This window comes from Mizuhopecten yessoensis, unplaced genomic scaffold, assembly GCF_002113885.1.
Source record: "Mizuhopecten yessoensis strain PY_sf001 unplaced genomic scaffold, ASM211388v2 scaffold10275, whole genome shotgun sequence".
Lineage (NCBI taxonomy): Eukaryota > Metazoa > Mollusca > Bivalvia > Pectinida > Pectinidae > Mizuhopecten > Mizuhopecten yessoensis.
This window is the reverse complement of record NW_018408465.1, coordinates 3,389,928-3,412,459: the sequence shown is the minus strand read 5'-3', so window position 1 is coordinate 3,412,459 and position 22,532 is coordinate 3,389,928. Positions and strand designations below refer to the sequence as shown.

The 22,532-nt window shown below is 38.0% G+C and overlaps 3 protein-coding genes across 11 annotated transcripts in view; 2 read left to right on the top strand and 1 right to left on the bottom strand.

Annotated features, from left to right (window-relative positions):
• The window catches only part of LOC110459938 (membrane-associated protein Hem-like), a 47,976-nt gene extending 44,604 nt beyond the window's left edge, over positions 1 to 3,372 (top strand). For all 9 annotated transcript variants that reach the window (XM_021512465.1, XM_021512464.1, XM_021512463.1 and 6 more), the window contains one exon: positions 224 to 3,372. In XM_021512465.1, the coding sequence (XP_021368140.1) occupies positions 224 to 337 (114 nt within the window). In that variant the 3' untranslated portion in view covers positions 338 to 3,372. The remainder of the gene's footprint in view (positions 1 to 223) is intronic.
• Positions 3,373 to 4,924: 1,552 nt separating this feature from the next.
• On the bottom strand, positions 4,925 to 10,897 carry LOC110459944. Its single transcript, XM_021512472.1, has 3 exons — positions 10,795 to 10,897; positions 7,891 to 8,143; positions 4,925 to 7,143 (listed from the first exon to the last, which is right to left on the bottom strand). Exons 2-3 carry the CDS (start codon positions 8,129 to 8,131, stop codon positions 6,977 to 6,979), a joined length of 408 nt encoding a protein of 135 aa, XP_021368147.1. The 5' UTR covers positions 8,132 to 8,143; positions 10,795 to 10,897; the 3' UTR covers positions 4,925 to 6,976.
• Positions 10,898 to 19,525: 8,628 nt separating this feature from the next.
• Positions 19,526 to 22,532, top strand: part of LOC110459925 — a 7,435-nt gene continuing 4,428 nt past the window's right edge. Inside the window, exon 1 of the mRNA XM_021512434.1 lies at positions 19,526 to 20,593. Within this exon, the coding sequence (XP_021368109.1) occupies positions 19,526 to 20,593 (1,068 nt within the window). The remainder of the gene's footprint in view (positions 20,594 to 22,532) is intronic.

The following is a 22,532-nucleotide window of genomic DNA, read 5'->3' as shown; positions in this document are numbered from 1 at the left end:
AAGTTACATAGGGGTGAAAGGGTTAACATCTATATCACTAAAATATTACTGTTGCTTAGAAAATGAAAGGGTTAGATTAATTCAGATTATAGAGAATGTGTTGTCCTCGTAAAACTTGAGATTTGAAGTTACATTAAAACCAATTTCATGTGTACTTTTCACCATAATACATTGTGTGAAGCTCACCACTAAAGTAATGGTTGATGTGTTGTTACTGTTTCAGATCGTACAGGAGTCCCCCTACCTGACTATGGACTTACTAGAGTCATGCTTCCCCTATGCCTTGCTGAGGAATGCCTACCACTCTACGTACAAGGCTTCTGCTCATGAGACTTAAACAGAACAACAGTTACTAAGTCATACCAACTACAGTGTATAGCAGCTTCCCTACCATTGTATGGATAAAGCTGTGGAACCTAGCTAAACAATAGTATAGCAGCTTCCCTACCATTGTATGAATAAAGCTGTGGAACCTAGCTAAACAATGATATAGCAGCTTCCCTACCATTGTATGGATAAAGCTGTGGAACCTAGCTAAACAGATTATAGCAGCTTCCCTACCAATGTTCGGACTTTGGGACTTGGATAAAAGTTCCTCAATGAGTGTATAGCAGTTTCCCTACCATTGTGTGGAAAAGACTGTGAGACCTATAACTATAGCAGCATCACTACCATTATGTTTTTTCAAGGCTCAGGAACTTAGGTGTTATCAGCTTCCCTACCACAGTGTGTTCGAGTCTTTAGATTGTAGTTGTGTCATAGAAATATTCCTGCCATTGTGTGTACAACACTGTGGGACCTGGTGTAGCAGTTCCCCTACAGTTATGCGTAGGATGCTGTTGGCCACACAACACGAGATTGAGAACATTTAACAAGTGATTGGTGGCATTTGTTTGGTTACAACAAAATTGTTAGGTAATGGGGCTGGGACCTAACAGTCTTCTCCTGTGGGAGTAAACGTTGCTTTTCCAGGCCTAAAATTATATATCATATCTTCTTTGAAGTATTTTTCACCACAGACTCCTGTTAAGAAGTGGCTGGACCATTTTAGGTAATTTATGTCAAAAATAGAAGAATCCGAATTGGAACACATTTTTAGTTCGCTCCGAATTGGAACACATTTTTAGTTCGCTCCAAATTGGAACACATTTTTAGTGAACTAAGCATTTCACAGGACGTAGTGGTGATATAACAACTTGAGTTGATGTTAGATACAAAGTCTAGACCAGTAAACAATTAAAACAGCTTTTCCCAAAAATATTCTGACCAGGAGGCTTATATTCACAAGTTATAATGATATAATACAGAATACATACAATACCTTAATATATTTGGTACATTATTTGGGAAACTACTGATGTTAATCCAGACATATAAGGAACTCACAGTGGTGTGACATGTGTACGTGAATAGCAGTAGTCTATATATAGGCAGGAGTATCAACTTTGTAATTAGATAAAACATGGTTGAAATAACTAATTATTAGTCATCTAGACATATACAATACTCCAAAGCTTACCATAAGAAACTGCATAATGTGTGTTTCATAAAATGTACTCTATATTAAAGTATATAAGAGATACAGGATAATGTTAATGGGATGCCTCTACTCCTTCACAACTAGTAACTGGTTTACTGATCCTTCATTATCATTGTAAATGCCCTTCTCCAAATATTTCTTAACTAGTGTTATATTTGGGATTGTCTCCCTTTTACAGACAACTAATAGGGGATTACCTCCCCTTAACAGACAAGTAACAATGAAAGCGAGTCGTCATCTGTACATGTATAGGGCTGCTTCCCCTTACAAACAAATAACCTGTATCTCAAACTATCTTCCCTCTAGAGACAAATAAGAGATACTCATATTGGGTTGTCTCCCTTTAACATGTGTGTGATGCAGTGGTTTAAAAGGTATGCCTGCCAGGCCAAGATATGACATTTGTCAAGTAGTATGAAAGACAAAATGTTACTTTTTGTAATTTCGTCAATGTTATATGCAAAAAAAATATTGTGCAAATATAGCTAGCTTACTTTGTATTTTGAAATTTGAATGCATCTACATTTTTGACCAAATTGATATAAGTAATGGAGAGAAAGGTTTCCGTATGTGTGATTGTTTACAAAATCTGGTTAATTTTACTTTGTGTAACAGCATGTTAAAACCTCTCGATGTAACAGAAATAGACATGTTAGTCTAGTATGTAAGCCAATAAAAAAAGTCATATAATGTGGATAAAACATAGAAAATTATACAAACTTTGTTACAATTATCACTCTAAAAAAAATTATAGGGGAGCATGCAATAAGAATCTCGAATAAAAAAATGGAGATATACATATATATAACTGTACATACAAAATGTATATTTAATTAGATTTACACACAATGCAGAATTATACCTGCTTATCATCATAAAGCCAAAATATTGATTGATTGTGAAATTCTTGTAGAATTGTAAAAGTGCTTTGTAATGTTAAGAAGATTTGGTATATTGATCTGAAATATAGGAATGTTCATGATGTTGAAAACATTCTGTTACAGGGTTCACTGAAAAATGTTTTTTACAAAAAAAACCTGTTAATGCAGATTCAAATGATGATGGTGTACTACTAGAGTACATAAATTTGAATCTCATTCATATGTGATTGCTATCATTGATAATCCATGTGATCTAACAAATAAATTATACTAGTGTAAGGTTGTAGCCAAATGTCTACACAGAACAAAGTTCTAGCATCATTGTGTTGGTGTACAAAGACGTAGACAGACACAGGGGACATTGAAGCTTCTGGAATACAGGGCAATGTTCCTCTTCAATAGTAAGATATTTTCATCCAGGCTTATTTTTGCCTTACAGTAAATATATGTATAATGTCTACTAAAGTTGACTGTCTTGATAAATTCACCCTCAATATAAAGGTAGAAAATGGGGAAAAAACATGTGGCTAACATTTCCAGGTACAAAATATATATTGAAAATACATTTAATGCTAAAAAATCAATACTTTAATTGACCTGGTCTTTTAATACCAATTCTTTAAGGGTTTTAATCTGTCAAGTAAATCTGCATTAATAGGATTTATTGAGGTGTGGATATCACCTGTTGTGACTAACGAACCAAAGGTATTTCAGTCATAATCAAAGCTTTACAACACAAATAGGTACTTGTCTTACTCCTCCATCTTGTCATCACTCATGTAAAGTTCTAGATCATTAATTTACATTTTAGATATTGTACAGAAGGATTTTTGAAATAAGCATATATACCTTTTTAATTAAAGCATGCATGTTTTTATACCAAATAACAATATATGCTATTGACGTTTGTGTACACATTGTGTATATATGTAATAAAGATACTGAAACTCATTAGTTCTGTTTGTTTTCCTTTAACAGTTGACAGCCACATGTATGATAGAGATGCATCTTATAATAATATCAAAGATTAACAAAAAAAATGTAAAGCCAACATCTTGTGGTTGTTTAGATGGGTTAAGAGTCGAAACTAGTCGGTCAATAAAACCCCACTAACTGGTGACGCCAGGACCTGATAAAAACTCACTTTAAGAGTCGAAACTAGTCAGCCAATAAAACCCCACTAACTGGTGACGCCAGGACCTGATAAAAACTCACTTTAAGAGTCGAAACTAGTCGGCCAATAAAACCCCACTATCTGGTGACGCCTGAGCTGTGTTGTGATTGGAACCTCGCCTATTATATTAAAATATCAAATTCATATTTTTAATCATCTCTTCTAGTATGTTGTACCTGGGCAAGATTTTTTCTTTGTCCGTTATCTATTCTTCGTTTACTTTTGAATTAAGTGCCATCTCCTAAAGAGCAGAATTTAACCAAATTGGTGTGCTAGCCTTGACCCTCCTTGGGTCTGAAGGGCTGGGTACAAAGAGTCAAATTTGCCGATTTGCATTAAATGACATCTCCCAAACTACTGGGCATATTTCAATCAAATTGTAGTTGGAGCATGCTAAGCTCATTGGGATCAAATAGTTAAGAGAAACTAGCTGACACTGCTGTGGGCTGAAGGATAGGAAAACAAGTGTCATATTGGCTGATTTGCTTTAAATTAAGTGTCTTCCTGAATTGCTGGACAGATTTCAACCAGGATGTAGTGTTGTTTAGCTTAACCAATGGGAATCAACCCTCCTGGGGGCAGAGAATTCGGGTCAAAACGGGTCAAATTCAAAGATTGCTTGAAACATTTCGTCATGGCAAAATACTGGGCAGATTGAAACCAAATTGTGGTGGTATACATATAGCATCCTTATATAATTGTCATCCATAGCGGTCTTAATTTGAGGTCCTTATATACCGCTTTATCACAACCTAGTTCGTAGGTCGTCTCACATTTAAATTAATATCCATGGTAATAGGGCCTTTGTAACCAGCCAATATATTTCTCAACTCCCAGGGGAGCAAACAGCTAGTGCTGCCATTTCTGCGCTCACAGCTAGCATTCTACAATTCTAGCACTGCTCAACCTCGTACTCATTTACAGCTGAGTAGACTGGAACAAGTAAAGTCAAGTATCTTGCTCAAAGATACAACACAGTGCTGTGCCGTGGCGCGAACCTGCAACCCTTCGTTCACTAGCCCAGCGTCCTACCACTAGACTACCGTGTCTCCAGTGTCTCTTAATTGTCATATTGATCGAGAACATTGTTAGGTCTGTTGAAGGTGACGGTTGATCAGAAATATTTACTTTCATCTTGCAGTCGCTGATTCACGAAACGTGTAAAATATCACCCTTTCACGGAGACAGTCACATTTGCAACAATGAAAATCGGTGTACTAATGCTGTATATGATATCGCTGCATCGTCATATACAATGTACAAGGATAACACAAAATCTGTTCATTTTCTTAAAATTTATTTTCATTTCTGATCTGACTCGGTATAAAAATGGATTTTTTACGTATATATTTAAAAATATTATTACATTTCAAAATTTAAATCACTGATAAAATACATCAACAAAACCTTATATTTTCTATAGCTATTCTTCTTTCATAGACATATAATAAAAGATGACAGAATTGATAATTCATGTCATCATCAAGGGTACGTACGGTAAAATGTTTATAACCAACCTCATGACAATTATCAAGGAAATGGCCAAAGATATTACAGAGTTGGAGGTTCCCAAGACAGTTTCTTGTCCGCAGACTTAAGTTAGCATGGATTTATCGTAAATCTACAGTAAATGGGTGCTACTGTTGACAGGGGGGTGTAAATCCTCTTTGCCCTATGCCAGAGACGACCTGTTCTCGGGCCTTAACAAGTGCAAGATATGTATGGACAGACCCTGTGCAACGCATGTAACATTAGAGATATTAAAAAATATGTCATACAGAGAATTTCTGTGAAAAGCGATTGAAATTCGTTTTTCTTTTTTATATGTGAAGAATTACCAGAAAATGACAGAATAAAAATTAAAAATACATATACATGTATATGTGAAGAATTATCAGAAAATGTTGAAATAAAAATTAAATACATATATATGAAACACACTTTACAAATAAAATTTGCTGCAATAGTGCATATGGAATTATAAGTTGTATACTGGCATTGATGTTGAAATAAAGTAAAGATATGTACACAAGAATCTGTAATATTGGCAGAAATTTATACAATTTATGGAAGGATAAATTACATTTCATTTAAACAACCAAATTAATTGTGAATTCATGAAACAGCAAAAGTTAACAGCATGTGTTATCAAGTTCATTGATAAGCTGATGAAATATGATTATATTAATAAATGGGTACAGTAATTACATAATTCTGGACATTCGCAGAGAATGGACACTTCTGAGTTTTCTCCCCTCCTCCCATCCCCCAAAAAGAATTGCAAGACTAGCAGAGGTCTCGTCCAATGGAAAGGCTGGCTAAGGATTCAGATTTCTCTCACTAGTTTATGTGGGATATGGTTGAGAGCCATTGTTTCAGGTTCTACCTGATCATTGAATGTCCATGTTCTTTGAAATGACAGGCCTACAAAATTTTGAGATTCTAATTTCAGCATTACTAGACTTTCACATAAAAAAAAAGTCAGTATGTATGTTAATTAGTCATGGTGTAAAAAGAATGAAATAAAAGGAGTTTTAACCCTTTCACCACTGTAGACCATAATGGACTCATCCAGATGAATGTATGGTAGAGTCTACTTAAGTTACCTAGGGATGAAAGGGTTAATGATATGCTACAGGTACAAATAGGATATATCATGACCTTTTCCAAGTGTTATCGGAGCTTGTAACAACCATCTTTAGTTAAATGTCGTGCTAAATCTACTTTTTTCTAATTATACACTGATGTATATATACATGTATCCATGTTTAACTTTCCGCGTATATAGTACATATTGGCGAACCTCATATGCCTGGACGATTCATTTTCTGCATATGTAGTGTAATTAAAAATTCATTCGTCCAGAAAATTTAATTTCAGAATTCCAAAATATTTCCTGATTAATATGTTAACTTCCAAGAATGCTTTAACAGAGATTAATTTTGGCATAAAAGTTTATAATCAAATTCTTACATTGGATTTTTTAGGTGTTATCCGAGTGATCAGAATCTGGCTGAAAATATTTTCATACCTGTAGAAGTGGATTAGTCTACCTGTAATATCAGTTAAGTATGCCAGTAATTTGAGGCACATCTGACGATCTGTTAAGGTGAATTAATTTTGAACCATTACCAATTCATTGTTTCTGTAGAACAAACCTCCACGAAGTTTAATTGTGATGGGACATTAAATATTGATACCATTAATTACCATTAGTCACAGAAAACACATTTCTGGAGCAATAATCTAAAACATTAATCACTGAACCTGCACTGATTGACCTCCTAATGTCGTTCTACACTGATAAATCAATGTTCATTGACAGAGTGTGTTGTAGAATGATGAGCTATATACATATTTACAGGGTACAGGTATTCGGGATCAGGGAGCGTGACCTCCTTTTGTCCCCAGACCACTCAGAGAAAATCCTATTGCTATATATAAAATTACTGAAATGCCTATTGTCATCATCCCCAACATGAACGAGTAATTCGCCCACTTCACGGCCGACTTGATATCTCCATCGTCATAGGATCGTGTAGACATCACTGGAAATTAACAAAAATTAACATTATTGGACAATGTCATCTAATTAAGCTATCAATAGTCAATTTCAAACTGTTTTCAGATAGACCACATTCTCAGAACCCACCATTAACCTTTCCTCCATGGAGATTGTTTTATATGTCAATTTCGCATAGAATATTTCAATAAAATGTTGAAAATAAGCTTACTTTATTGAAATATTGACTGTAATTATAATTGACCAGTTAGACTTATGTAATTTTGGTCAGTTATATATCAAAGTAAGCTCATTATTTTCTGCTATTTTTTTATATATTTTGTTGCCATGGTAACAGTTTTATCCATATAAATATGAAAATAGCCGAAATTTAAGGTGGACACTTGTTATAGCAGTTAAATTTTATGGAAACCATGATATGGTTGACTGTCTATATGAATAATATGGTTGATTGTCAATGAATAATGTGAATGTGAACCTTTTTTACGTGTAATTGTCCCAATTTTTTCTCTATAGCAACAGGTATATTTCCCTAGCAACAAAAATAAATTGTGATCAAATTTGATTTTTTTTAAAATTATGTTTGAAGGGCTAATATCTTGGTAATTAACTCATTAAAATTATGAAAATTATGTTCAGAACTTTCCCGGAAATGATCCCACAAAATTCACTGCTTATAAAATTAAACATTATGATGATGATGGGAAAGGGAAATCATGTTATCAACCTACAAACATTATATGAGGAAACATAGAGTGCTGTGTATACTGACCTGCAAACATGATGGCAAAGGGTCCAAGGAGAGGGTTGAGGACGGTAACGGCGATTGCGAGGTAGATATAGGTGTGTGGTTTCCGACCAATGTACTCGCCATTCACGACAGCTTTATTTACAAACACTGGGTCACGCGTAACTAGGATGTCCTTGGTCCATTTGGAGTTGTCGCTGTAGTAGTACTCACTGTCATTAGGAGTTGACCCCGAATAAGCTTGGAGAGGTGGTACCGTTGTCATGGTGACTGGGGTCTAAACCATACAAAAAAAATAAAAAATACAAGCAATGGTAAATGTTCCGCAGACATGGATGTTTCGCCTTTGTACCGAAATGTATACAGATGTTAGGAGATTAAATTTTCAATTCTTGCTATGTTCTGATAAAATGGTTAATCAAGAACTAATACCAAGAACCCTGTAAATAAACAAACTTAAGGATCCCTGTACCAAAAAACTCACTGGAAACTATTTTTTTCCAGCATGACTAAAACTTTGATAATCAAATCATTTCTGAAAATGAAACCATACATTGCAGGAGTTTTATTGAAAATAATTTAATTGAGATAAAATGAACACAACATAATCAACAGTGTTCCGAGTGTGAACAATTCCAAGGGGCTAGAGTGGTATTCTAACCCTGGAGTTCAGATAGTTTTACTATCTCTCGAACAGACTGAGCCACCAAGTCGATAGGAGTGGGCCTAGCCCAACTGTGCTAAAGTTATATCCAAAACAAAATTAAGGGGAGGTTACTGTATCTATGGACAAGAGTACTGCGAGCAGAAGCACGATACACCCGTCGGACCCTCGGAACGGTATTGATATATTGGAAGCAGGTTATAGTGGCATATGATATAAATGTGTTTGCTGTAAGTTTTGTTGGTGAATCACAGTGACCTTGCCATTCATTTACTGTGTTTTTGGCTCAAGCTATTTTGTGTTTCAGAATTACACTTCCCTGGTAAATGTTGCTACATTTTTTTTGTATTACCAAAACTAGAACCTTGGCTTTGAGGTAGGAGTCTTGAACTGCAGTTTGCATCCAGATATCATGGCATCATATACATAATACATGGAAAAATATTGAGTTGAGAGATTCAATTGCAAGAATGAACGGCATAAATGAAGTACAGTATGAGTGTTGCAATGTAAAGTGTGATATGCCAAAATGTGGAAAGTTGAAACTCAACAGAAAAACCTGTAATATATGTTGAACATAAATGCTTCTAGCATTACTGTACAGAATTTGAAAAGAATTGATTAAAAAATAAAAAGTTCTTGCATTTACTTCACAATGCCCTTATTTGGCAATAAAAGGGGCATAACTCAACCAAAAATGCATGTAAACTTTTGAAATGCGAACTCGTTCGAGCTATGCAATATATGTGTACCAGGTTTTATCAAGATATGGTAATGAATGAAGACAGGAGAGTGACGGACATCCGGTCACACGGACATCAGTCAACACAGCCCATACCATAATACAACCTGTCCGACAACAGGCATATAAAAACCACAGTGTTATGGGACAGGGATCCTTACAATGAAACAATTACGGGACCTGGGGTGCCCAAATACAAGATGGCAACTGACTGTCATATTGAACTTCAGAATTGGCTGAACGAAATTTCGAGTTATTGAATCATTCCATTCAATGGAAACTTTTGTGGACATTTCGGGGGCTATTACTGATATTTATACCTGGCCTCCTCTGCCCTGAATATATAAAAATTGCCCCATCGTCAAAAGCTATGTTTTCGATTCTATTCAGGAGTATAATCAAAGATGGCCACTGGCTGTCAACATTGCTTTTCGGATCTAATCTATTTCAACAATAAGAATAATTTGAGGTCCTTATATACCGCTTTATCACAACCTAGTTTGTAGGTCGTCTCAAAGCGGTTCACAAATTATTATCCATGGCAATAGGGCCTTTGTAATTAACCAGCCAATATCTTTCGCAACTCACTGGGGGAGCATACAGGCTTTGGTGCCATTTCAATACACATGCTCACATGCAGCTAGCATTGAACAATTGTACCACTACCCATCCACATACTCATTTACAGCTGAGTAGACTGGAACAAGCAGAGTAAAGTATCTTGTTCAAAGATACAAGAACGAACTTGTGTGGGTTTAGAAGTCTTTATACAGATGCCAACAGCATCAGTGTTCTCATGTCACCTTTGCTTTGCAGTTAACACAAAAATGTGCACGCGAGCGCGAGGTTGTTGTTAAAGATGAGTTTGTGTTGAGGATGAAGTCCAGTTCTGGACACTTGGAGGGTAGAGTCTAGTGTGTGGGCACCCACTTCTCTACATCAAACCATTACTGCATCATTGTAACAGGAAAGAGAGCTGTGTGCTAGCTTCTACCAGGGATAGAACCAGCAGGCCCCACCTTCCCAGTCTACTGATAGTAATGGGAACTAGCTAGTTCCTTTATTTGGAGGAGAGATAGGGAGCTAGGTGGTTGAGAGCGTACCCACTTCCAAGGCACTATAGACAGACGGCGGACATCATGACATGTATACCTTGTGTTTGTTGTACGTGTAGGAGAACGCGGATTGGAGGGAGGACAGATAGGGCTTATCAGGTATGCACTGACAATATTCTCCTATGATCACGACATAGAGGTATTTTGTAGGGGGTCGACACCCAAAAAGGGCGATGGAAATTTAGTTTATGTAATCAAGTTTATTTAAGATTGGCCGTAAATCAGTTATTATCCCAAATAATAATGCAAACTGTCACTTCCGGTATTTTATCAACAACTAAAGTCAGACTATCCCTCGGGGTACAACATGGTCACAAACACAGGTGAGTGTTGAGATTCTAATTTGAACATTGATATTTTCAGTTTAAATAGTTCTGACAGTGTAACACACATCATTATATACGTACCTCTTCACATATCACGAATTCAAACAGTTACAACAACACTCGGACTTCCGCTACGGCTTTTTGATCACCTTCCAGGTAAAGTCTAACTACGCATGCGCCAAGGTAAGCGCCCGAATGACATCACACACCTTGAATTCCAGAGTGGTTACTTCATATGTAACTCAGATCGTAATCGGAAATAAAAATATGCGCAAATCTATATTTATCGTATATATATATATATATATATATGTTGTATGTTGCATGTTATATATATTAGAATCTTGTTTAACCTGCCTTAATTTAAATTACCAAGCATACACGTAATCATTTGACAATACTTAATAGTAAAGACATCCTAATAGCCAAACAGACGCATCAATTTATTCTAGATACTAACAGATTTTGAGTATATTTTATTGCACTCCTTCATGTTTACTAACTAATCCGAATCTATAGCTCACCCTATTTCTAAAATATCAGTTTGAAGTGCGCTCCGGGCGCGGGTCGCATATATTTCCCGCATATTATAGGGGGCCGGAGTTCTGACGTTAATCGACGACAGACCGATATGAAAAAAGTTGATAAAACGTCAGAATAATTCGGACTAGTCGAAAATGAAACTGGACGTCAAGTTAATGATTTCGTCACTTATTCCATATGAGGACATTTTACTAAGAATATATGTGGAACAGTATCGAATGCTTTTTGGAATTCCATGACAGTTCGGTCTATTCATCTAAGAATTTGAGAATATGTAAGCTAGTAGATCTCCCAGATACAAATCTGTACTGCTTCTTAGATAATAAAGAATTGACCGTGATATATTTAAGAATATGACTTTTTAAAACTATTTCTAATACTTTATACACGATGGACGTTAGACTGACCGGTCTATAGTTTCCAGGCTCACACTTGTCTCTCTAAAAACAAAGCGCTAATTTGTGCCATTTTGCAATCATCTGGTACATATCCTACTTTCATGACATTGTATAGTAATGATCACAGGGACCTGATAATTTGTTACGGCTATATTTGAACCTAAACTGTGGTGTTCAGAGTAGTTTTACATGTTTAACGGGTTTAGACCGATTTTCGGTAAAAATGACACCCCCAATGATCACCCCCAATGATCATATGATCATTGGGGTTGTCATTTCCCCCGAAAGTCGATATAAACCCCTAAAACATGTATTATAGGGCGCACTTGTTTGATAACTGTGATGATACGAGACTGGACCAGGGTGCACTTGTTTGATACATGTGATGATACGAGATTGGACCATCTATAGGGTGCACTTGTTTGATACCTGTGATGATACGAGATTGGACCATCTATAGGGTGCACTTGTTTGATACCTGTGATGATCCGAGACTGGACCAGCTATAGGGTGCACTTGATTGATACATGTGATGATACGAGACTGGACCATCTATAGGGTGCACTTGTTTGATACCTGTGCTGATACGAGATTTGACCAGCTATAGCTAGGGTGCACTTGTTTGATACCAGTCATGATACGAGACTGGATCAGCTATAGGGTGCATTTGTTTGATACCTGTGATGATACGAGACTGGACCAGCTATAGGGTGCACTTGCTTGATACCTGTGATGATACGAGATTCGACCATCTATAGGGTGCACTTGTTTGATACCTGTGATGATACGAGATTTGACCAGCTATAGCTAGGATGCACTTGTTTGATACCAGTCATGATACGAGACTGGAAAAGTTATAGGGTGCACTTGTTTGATACATGTGATGATACGAGGCTGGACCAGCTATAGGGTGCACTTGTTTGATACCAGTCATGATACGAGATTGGACTAGCTAAAGGGTGCACTCGTTTGATACATGTGATAGTACGAGACTGGACCAGCTATAGGGTACACTTGTTTGATACCTGTGATGATACGAGATTGGACCAGCTATAGGGTGCACTTGTTTGATACATGTGATGGTACGAGATTGGACAGCTATAGTGTGCACTTGTTTGATACCAGTCATGATACGAGATTGGACTAGCTAAAGGGTGCACTTGTTTGATACATGTGATAGTACGAGACTGGACCAGCTATAGGGTGCACTTGTTTGATACCGTTGATGATACGAGATTGGACCAGCTATAGGACGCACTTGTTTGATACCTGTGATGATACGAGATTGGACCAGCTATAGGGTGCACTTGTTTGAAACATGTGATGATACGAGACTGGACCAGCTATAAGGTGCACTTGTTTGATTCCTGTGATGATAGGAGACTGGACCAGCTATAGGGTGCAGTTGTTTGATGCATGTAATGATACCAGACTGGACCAGCTATAGGGCGCACTTGTTTGATACATGTGATGATACGAGACTGGACCATCTATAGGGTGCACTTGTTTGATACCTGTGATGATATGAGATTGGACCAGCTATATGGTGCACTTGTTTGATACATGTGATGATACGAGACTGGACCAGTTATAGGGCGCACTTGTTTGATACATGTAATGATACGAGACTGGACCAGCTATAGGGTGCACTTGTTTGATGCATGTAATGATACCAGACTGGACCAGCTATAGGGCGCACTTGTTTGATAACTGTGATGATACGAGACTGGACAATCTATAGGGCGCACTTGTTTGATAACTGTGATGATCCGAGACTGGACAAGCTATAGGACGCACTTGTTTGATACATGTGATGATACGAGACTGGACCAGCTATAGGGCGCACTTGTTTGATAACTGTGATGATATGAGACTGGACAAGCTTTAGGGCGCACTTGTTTGATAACTGTGATGATACGAGACTGGACAAGCTATAGGACGCACTTGTTTGATAGTGTAGCTACCTGATACAAGACTGTGACAAGCCAACTTAACTTTTGTTCAAGGAGCAATGTCGATCCAGAATTTCATAAAATTATAAAAACATTTTTTTATCTTAAATGGTATATAAGATATCTTGTATATTATATAAGATGTCTTATAAAGTACTGGACTAGCTGTAGGGTGCACTTGTTTGATATGTGACGAGACGATGCGCCAATCAGTCTCAGCAGTAGGCTGACCCGTTGTGTGACGTTGTGTGGACCAGGACGAGCTGGATGATACAAGTCACACGCTCATTACATATTCTGCTATCTCATTATAGCACTGATTCTCTCCACCTGAATGTCATTCTTATTAATATTGTATTGTAATGAGCGATTGACGTGCAAGACGAGACTACAAGGTAAACGTGTACGTTACATGTCACATGCTTGGTTACTCGTGTGGTTGTAGTTCCCGCTTTAAAAAGACGTCACCCCTGGGACGTTTAAATCAGTCAAGCAACTATTATGGATTCCCTCGGAAGGTTTCTGTTTGTGTCTCGTATACTGCTTCTCTTCCTATTTGAGGGTAAGTACTGAGCGCTGTATTTTTTTATATATTATTTTTTTAATTAACATATCTGATTCAATTTCTGTTGACGACTTTTTCTTGCTTTTTCTCTTTTTGGAGTTTAAATGTTCAACAACTTTTTGTTAATTCTCCCCTTTTAAGAAATCAGTTGCACGATTCACGTTTTTAGAACAACTAACGTCATATGAAGTTCACTTAATGGAACTATTTTTGGATAAAAACCTATATATGAAGTGTTATACCATAGACCCAATACGGTTCATGTATTATAAACACTATTGGAATGGTTTTATCTGTAGTGTCTCGTGAGTAAAACCGACTTGATATCTGTTTTTACCACACAGAACTGACAATACTGTGGGACCGATACCTTCCCGTATTGGCATTATCATCGGACCTATTCCGTCTTTGCGTATTGCAGAGTTATCTTCTCTTGTGAGCAGGTATGGACTGTTACGTCATTGGTTTGTGAGAATAACGTCAACAATTTTTGAGAAAACGACGTAATTTTCTCACACAAACCAATGACGTAACAATCAATACCTGCTAACAAGAGAAGATAACTCTGCAATACGCAAAGACGGAATAGTTTCCAGGCTAACACTTTCTAAAAAACATAGCGCTAATTTGTGCCATTTTGCAATCATCTGGTACATATCCTACTTTCATGACACTGTAACGTAATGATCACAGGGACCTGATAATTTGTTACAGCTATATTTGGACCTAAACTAAGGTGTTCAGAGTAGTTTTACGGGTTTAGATCGATTTTCGGTAAAAATGGCACCCCCCATTAATCATATGATCATTGGGGGTGTCATTTTTACCGAAAACGCGGATGTACTCTATCTATACTGGTGATTTGTTGACTTTCAGTTTAAGTTGTTCTTTTAACACAGTTTCACGGTTAATATTTATCGGTTGCATTGCATGGGATATTAACTTCTTTGTCGGAAAATTTTGGTCTTTACATTTCATCGCCTGGTTCGGTCACAAAAACGTTTTTAAAATAAGATGCTAAAATATTTGCCTTTTTCTCTGTCGTTTTGTTCTTTACGCGATTGCTTATATCCTGGTTCGGAATAGAGATCTCCTATTTCGGTTTTCGTTTTTGATTTCGAACGAATGTATGAGCCTCTGATGATAACTTATTTTCGAATTCCTTTCTAAGTTTTCTTGTTTTATTTCTATTACGACAGTACCCCTTTCTTGTTTTATCATCACCGGTAATAGCCTTCTTTCCAAGAGAGAGTGCTTCATTTTAATAATGAAAATTAGGGCGCACTTGTTTGATAACTGTGATGATACGAAACTAACCCAGCTATAGGGCGCACTTGTGTGATACCTGTGATGATACGAGACTGGACAAGCTATAGGGCGCACTTGTGTGATAACTGTGATGATACGAGACTGGACAAGCTATGGGGTGCACTTGTTTGATACCTGTGATGATACGAGATTGGACAGCTATAGGGCGCACTTGTTTGATACCTGTGATGATACGAGACTGGACAAACTATAGGGCGCACTTGTTTGATAACTGTGATGGGACGAGACTGGACAAACTATAGGGTGCACTTGTTTGAAACCTGTGATGATACGAGATTTGACCAGCTATAGGGTGCACTTGTTTGATACATGTGATGATACGAGACTGGACCATCTATAGGCTGCACTTGTTTGATAACTGTGATGATACGAGACTGGGCCAGCTATAGGGCGCACTTGTTTGATACATGTGATGATACGAGACTGGACCAGCTATGGGGTGCACTTGTTTGATACCTGTGATGTTACGAGATTGGACCAGCTATAGGGTGCACTTGTTTGATAACTGTGATGATACGAGACTGGACCAGCTATAAGGTGCACTTGTTTGATACCTGTGATGATACGAGACTGGACCAGCTATAGGGTGCACTTGATTGATACATGTGATGATACGAGACTGGACCATCTATAGGCTGCACTTGTTTGATAACTGTGATGATACGAGACTGGGCCAGCTATAGGGCGCACTTGTTTGATACATGTGATGATACGAGACTGGACCAGCTATGGGGTGCACTTGTTTGATACCTGTGATGTTACGAGATTGGACCAGCTATAGGGTGCACTTGTTTGATAACTGTGATGATACGAGACTGGACCAGCTATAAGGTGCACTTGTTTGATACCTGTGATGATACGAGACTGGACCAGCTATAGGGTGCACTTGATTGATACATGTGATGATACGAGACTGGACCATCTATAAGGTGCACTTGTTTGATACCTGTGATGATACGAGATTGGACCAGCTATAGGGTGCACTTGTTTGATACATGTGATGATACGAAACTGGACCAGCTATAAGGTGCACTTGTTTGATACCTGTGATGATACGAGACTGGACCAGCTATAGGGTGCACTTGATTGATACATGTGATGATACGAGACTGGACCATCTATAAGGTGCACTTGTTTGATACCTGTGATGATACGAGATTGGACCAGCTATAGGGTGCACTTGTTTGATACATGTGATGATACGAAACTGGACCAGCTATAGGGTGCACTTGTTTGATACCTGTGATGATACGAGACTGGACCAGCTATAGGGTGCACTTGATTGATACATGTGATGATACGAGACTGGACCATCTATAAGGTGCACTTGTTTGATACCTGTGATGATACGAGATTGGACCAGCTATAGGGTGCACTTGTTTGATACATGTGATGATACGAAACTGGACCAGCTATAGGGTGCACTTGTTTGATACCTGTGATGATACGAGACTGGACCAGCTATAGGGTGCACTTGATTGATACATGTGATGATACGAGACTGGACCATCTATAAGGTGCACTTGTTTGATATCTGTGATGATACGAGATTGGACCAGCTATAGGGTGCACTTGTTTGATACATGTGATGATACGAAACTGGACCATCTATAAGGTGCACTTGTTTGATATCTGTGATGATACGAGACTGGACCAGCTATAGGGTGCACTTGTTTGATACATGTGATGATACGAGACTGGACCAGCTATAGGGTGCACTAGTTTGATACATGTGATGATACGAGATTGGCCAGCTATAGGGCGCACTTGTTTGATAACTGTGATCGCGCTTGATTGATAGTGTAGTTACCTGATACAAGACTGTGACAAGCCAACTTAACTTTTGTTCAAGGAGCATTGTCGATCCAGAATTTAATAAAACTAAAAAAAATAATTTTAAATGGTATATAAGATGTCTAATAAAGTACTGGACTAGCTGTAGGGTGCACTTGTTTGATAGGTGACGATGCGCCAATCAGTCTCAGCAATAGGCTGACCCGTTGTATGACGTTGTGTGGATCAGGACGAGCTGGATGATACAAGTCACACGCTCATTACATATTCTGCTATCTCATTATAGCACTGATTCTCTCCACCTGAATGTCATTCTTATTAATATTGTATTGTAATGAGCAATTGACGTGCAAGACGAGACTACAAGGTAAACGTGTACGTTACATGTCACATGCTTGGTTACTCGTGTGGTTGTAGTTCCCGCTTTAAAAAGACGTCACCCCTGGGACGTTTAAATCAGTCAAGCAACTATCATGGATTCCCTCGGAAGGTTTCTGTTTGTGTCTCGTATACTGCTTCTCTTCCTATTTGAGGGTAAGTACTGAGCGCTGTATTTTTTTATTTTATTTTTTTAATTAACATATCTGATTCAATTTCTGTTGACGACTTTTTCTTGCTTTTTCTCTTTTTGGAGTTTAAATGTTCAACAACTTTTTGTTAATTCTCCCCTTTTAAGAAATCAGTTGCACGATTCACGTTTTTAGAACAACTAACGTCATATGAAGTTCACTTAATGGAACTATTTTTGGATAAAAACCTATATATGAAGTGTTATACCATAGACCCAATACGGTTCATGTATTATAAACACTATTGGAATGGTTTTATCTGTAGTGTCTCGTGAGTAAAACCGACTTGACATCTGTTTTTACCACACAGAACTGACAATACTGTGGGACCGATACCTTCCCGTATTGGCATTATCATCGGACCTATTCCGTCTTTGCGTATTGCAGAGTTATCTTCTCTTGTGAGCAGGTATGGACTGTTACGTCATTGGTTTGTGAGAATAACGTCAACAATTTTTGAGAAAACGACGTAATTTTCTCACACAAACCAATGACGTAACAATCAATACCTGCTCACAAGAGAAGATAACTCTGCAATACGCAAAGACGGAATAAGTACTTGTAGTAACGTAGCGTCTGGCCGATACCTATACTGTAATACACTGTCACCGTATAACAGCATCTGTAGGCCTAGAATATAGTACTTGACTTGTATCACTGTACAACACTACATAGTATATATAGGGTATACCATTAATGGATAGTATAGCTACATGGTCGTGACTTGTATATAACATTAATTGATAGTGAAGCTACCTGATCGTGACTTGAATCACTGTATAACAGTATATGTAGGGTATAACATTATTGGATAGTGTAGCTACCTGGTCGTGACTTGTATATAACATTAATTGATAGTGTAGCTACCTGATCGTGACTTGTATCACTGTATAACAGTATCTGTAGGGTATAACATTAATGGATAGTGTTGCTACCTGATCTTGAATTTATCACTGTTTAACAGTATATGTAGGGTATAACATTAATGGATAGTGCAGCTACCTGATCGTGACTTGTATCACTGTATAACAGTATCTGTAGGGTATAATATTAATGGATAGTGTAGCTACCTGATCGTGACTTGTATCACCGTATAACAGTATCTGTAGGGTATAACATTAATTGATTGTGTAGATGCTACCTGATCGTGACTTGTATATAACATTAATGGATTGTGTAGCTACATGATCTTGACTTGTATCACCGTACATTATCTGTAGGGTATAACATTAATGGATAGTGTAGCTATCTTATCTCGACTTGTATCACTGTATAACAGTATCTGTAGGCTATAACATTAATGGATTGTGTAGCTACCTTATCTTGACTTGTATCACTGTATAACAGTATCTGTAGGGTATAACATTAATTAATAGTGTTGCTAATTTTTGTTGACTTGTATCACTGCATAACAGTATCTGTAGGGTATAACATTAATGGATAGAGTTGCTACCTTTTGTTGACTTGTATCACTGTATAACAGTATTTGTAGGGTAAAACATTAATGGTTAGTGTAGTCACCTGATAACGACTTTTATCATCGTTTCAGTTTGTCATGGTAACAGCTTCATGGTGGGTTTTATGCAGAACAAATATGATACAAAGGCGTTAACCATTTACATCGGTCGCACGAATCAGAGTTTTCCGATTGCTGCTTCCATCATGGTCAAGTCTGTCGGCTCCTCAAACAATCCAATACTCGACTCAAAATATTTGGTAGGACCAATGGATTCTGTTTCGATAGCGATTCCAGTGGAATACGAGGTCGAAGGAACAGGGAAGAGCGTGCAGGGTATATCTATCGAGTCTGACCAGGAAATATATATTGTGGGGATCAATCGCGTAACCAGTGGGTCGTCTTACATGGACGGATTTCTGGGTATTCCGGTAGCGTCGCTTGGATTTTCTTACTATCCCGTTACTAAAAGCGGAAAGGCAGAGATCTTGATCGTTGGAGTATATGATCTCACCACTGTCAACATTATCAGCCCAAAATCATTCAAGTATGGCCATGTAACTCAATATTCATTAACAGAAACCATCAATGCTTTCGAAACCCTACAACTACAAACTATGTCAAACGACTTGACCGGATCTCACATAAGATCGGATAAGGTTGTGAGTGTGTACAGTGGTAACAGATATACTGACGTCGGAGGGGAAAGGAACCATCTGGTACAACATGTGGCCCCGGAACACCTTTGGGGATGCACCCATGCCATAGTGCCGCCTCGCGGCGCAGAATACGAAGCTATTTTTGTAACAGGTACCGATGACACTCACGTGACCTCTTCGTGTGGCCCCTGTTTTGAGTTAACTAGCACTAATCCATCCTCATCGAAAGACATGGGAAACGAACACTGTCTGTTTAGGTCAAACAACCCTGTCTCGGTGACAATGATTATCAGATTTGACGCCGGTAATATTGACCCTACCATGATCAGAATACAGCCACTGCAACGAGTGCAACGGTTGGTGTTTTTTGTAACAAACACCACACAATTTGCATATCTGATACTGGTATGCGATGTTACACACATCTCCTTGGATAACACCCCAGTAGTTACGGCCTTTTTGCCTGGTCAGGGTGTGGCGTTCTACCACTCGCAATCACTCGTGGAACCAGGTCGCCACGTCATCAGCTGTGGTTCCGGATGTTCAGTGTCGGCTTACATCCACGGCAGCCAAGGCGCAGAAGCTCTCGGGTACCCAATTATTCCCAATCAAGTCGTAAGTACACAATGAACGTTATATATTAAAGTTAACATGATTCCCCAACTATGTATGGTAATCCCCTTGCCTCCTCACTCCAGCTGCCTTTAGACTCCAAAAAGAGGTGTGAAGATGGGAGACCACTCCGGTAGGGAGGTCGGGATATTTGAAACTTTTTACAGTTTTGGGCTACAAAAATGGGTGCTGATGGCCTCATCTTGTCCGTCTGTCTGTCCATTAACAATTTTGTTTCTGCTATGTTACTTTGCTAGTACTCATTATCTTCACCAAACTTAGTCAAGTTCTGTTCCGTATCTATTCTTTCTAACCTCATCCAAATTGAATCGCGGGGATATAGTTCTTGGTAAGAAGTAAACACCTGTGTTTTTTTAGACTAAATGTCAAGGTTACTAAAGATTGAGGAAAGATTGAAAAATTATCCGCTCAATTTATTTCATATAAGGTGATATATTTCACTACTAGCAGACCATTTTATTGTTTTTTAACCAAAGAATAATTCTACTTTTTTTGCGGCGCTGTACCGATCAAGTACCTCAGCAGACTCTAACAAGTTAAAGTATTTGTATTACACCTCTACTTTATTTACTCTATATACAAGTTATTGGTTAAATCGAATATATCCGAATTTTTGCCTGAGTGTGTTTTAGTCCTGTGTTTTAGTCTGGGAACTAAAACACACCTACACTCGGGTGTTTCCGCCGAGCCAATCAGGCGAGAGGTGGGCGGAGCTTGTTACCGAGCTCGGCAGTGACGCGCGAGGTGGGCGGAGCTTGCTACCGAACTCGGAAGCATTTGGCTCCATTGCCATCAAAAGGGCAGCTTATGGTTTACAAATATTTTCTAGTTAAAACTATCTCTCCAGTGTGTATGGTATAATGAAACGGTTAAAATATTGGGTTGAGGCATATAGCAAGTTTCTGGTGTCCCTTGACCATGCCTATTTCCCTCGGCTTCACCTCGGGAAATAGACCTGGTCTCGGGACACCAGAAACTTGATATATCCCTCAACCCCATACTTTAACTGTATACTATACTACGTGACCACATGTTGAAAGATAATGTGTTATTTTCATTGCTACACAATGCACAATATTGTTGATGTACAAAAACATCCCCTTATACACAGGTTAAGTGAATGCGTACAGGTAAGATCTCGAGACAACCCCCTTATAAACAGGTCATATATCGAGACATCCCCGTATACATAGGTTATGTGTCGATACATTCCCCTTCCTTACAGGTAATGTGTCGAGACATCCCTTTTCAAACGTTCAACTTTTACATAGGTAATGTATCGAGACATCCTGTAAGGCTAATGTATCGAGACATCCCCCCATATATACGGCTAATGTGTCGAGACATTCCCCCATATAAGTCGATCCCCTTACAAACATGTAAAGTGTCGAGACATCTCTGTAGAAATAGGTGAAGTGTCGAGACACTCCCCTATAAACAGGTAATGTATCGAGACATCTTTTATACACAGTGATTGTTAATGTATCGAGACATCCCCTTAATACAAGGGTAATGTGTCGAGACATTCCCCTTATATACAGGTAATGTGTTGAGACGTCCCCTTAAAAACATGTAAAGTGTCGAGACAGCCCCGTATACATAACTTATTTGTCGAGACATCCCGTATACAAAGGTTATGGCTTATGTGTCGAAACAATCCCCTAATGTTTCGAGACATCCCCTTCAACACTAGTAGTATATTTGATTTTAACATATTTTTATTTGCTTCTGTTATACAATTGGGATTGGGCACCAGTTGTCCAACTTATATAAAGCCTTTTTCAAATAACATATTATAATATAGATATATAAAAGATGGCAAATTTAAGTTTAATTAATATTTTCAATAAAATTTAGTATTACATTATGTGTGTGTGTGTGTGTGTGTGAGAGAGAGAGAGAGAGAGAGAGAGAGAGAGAG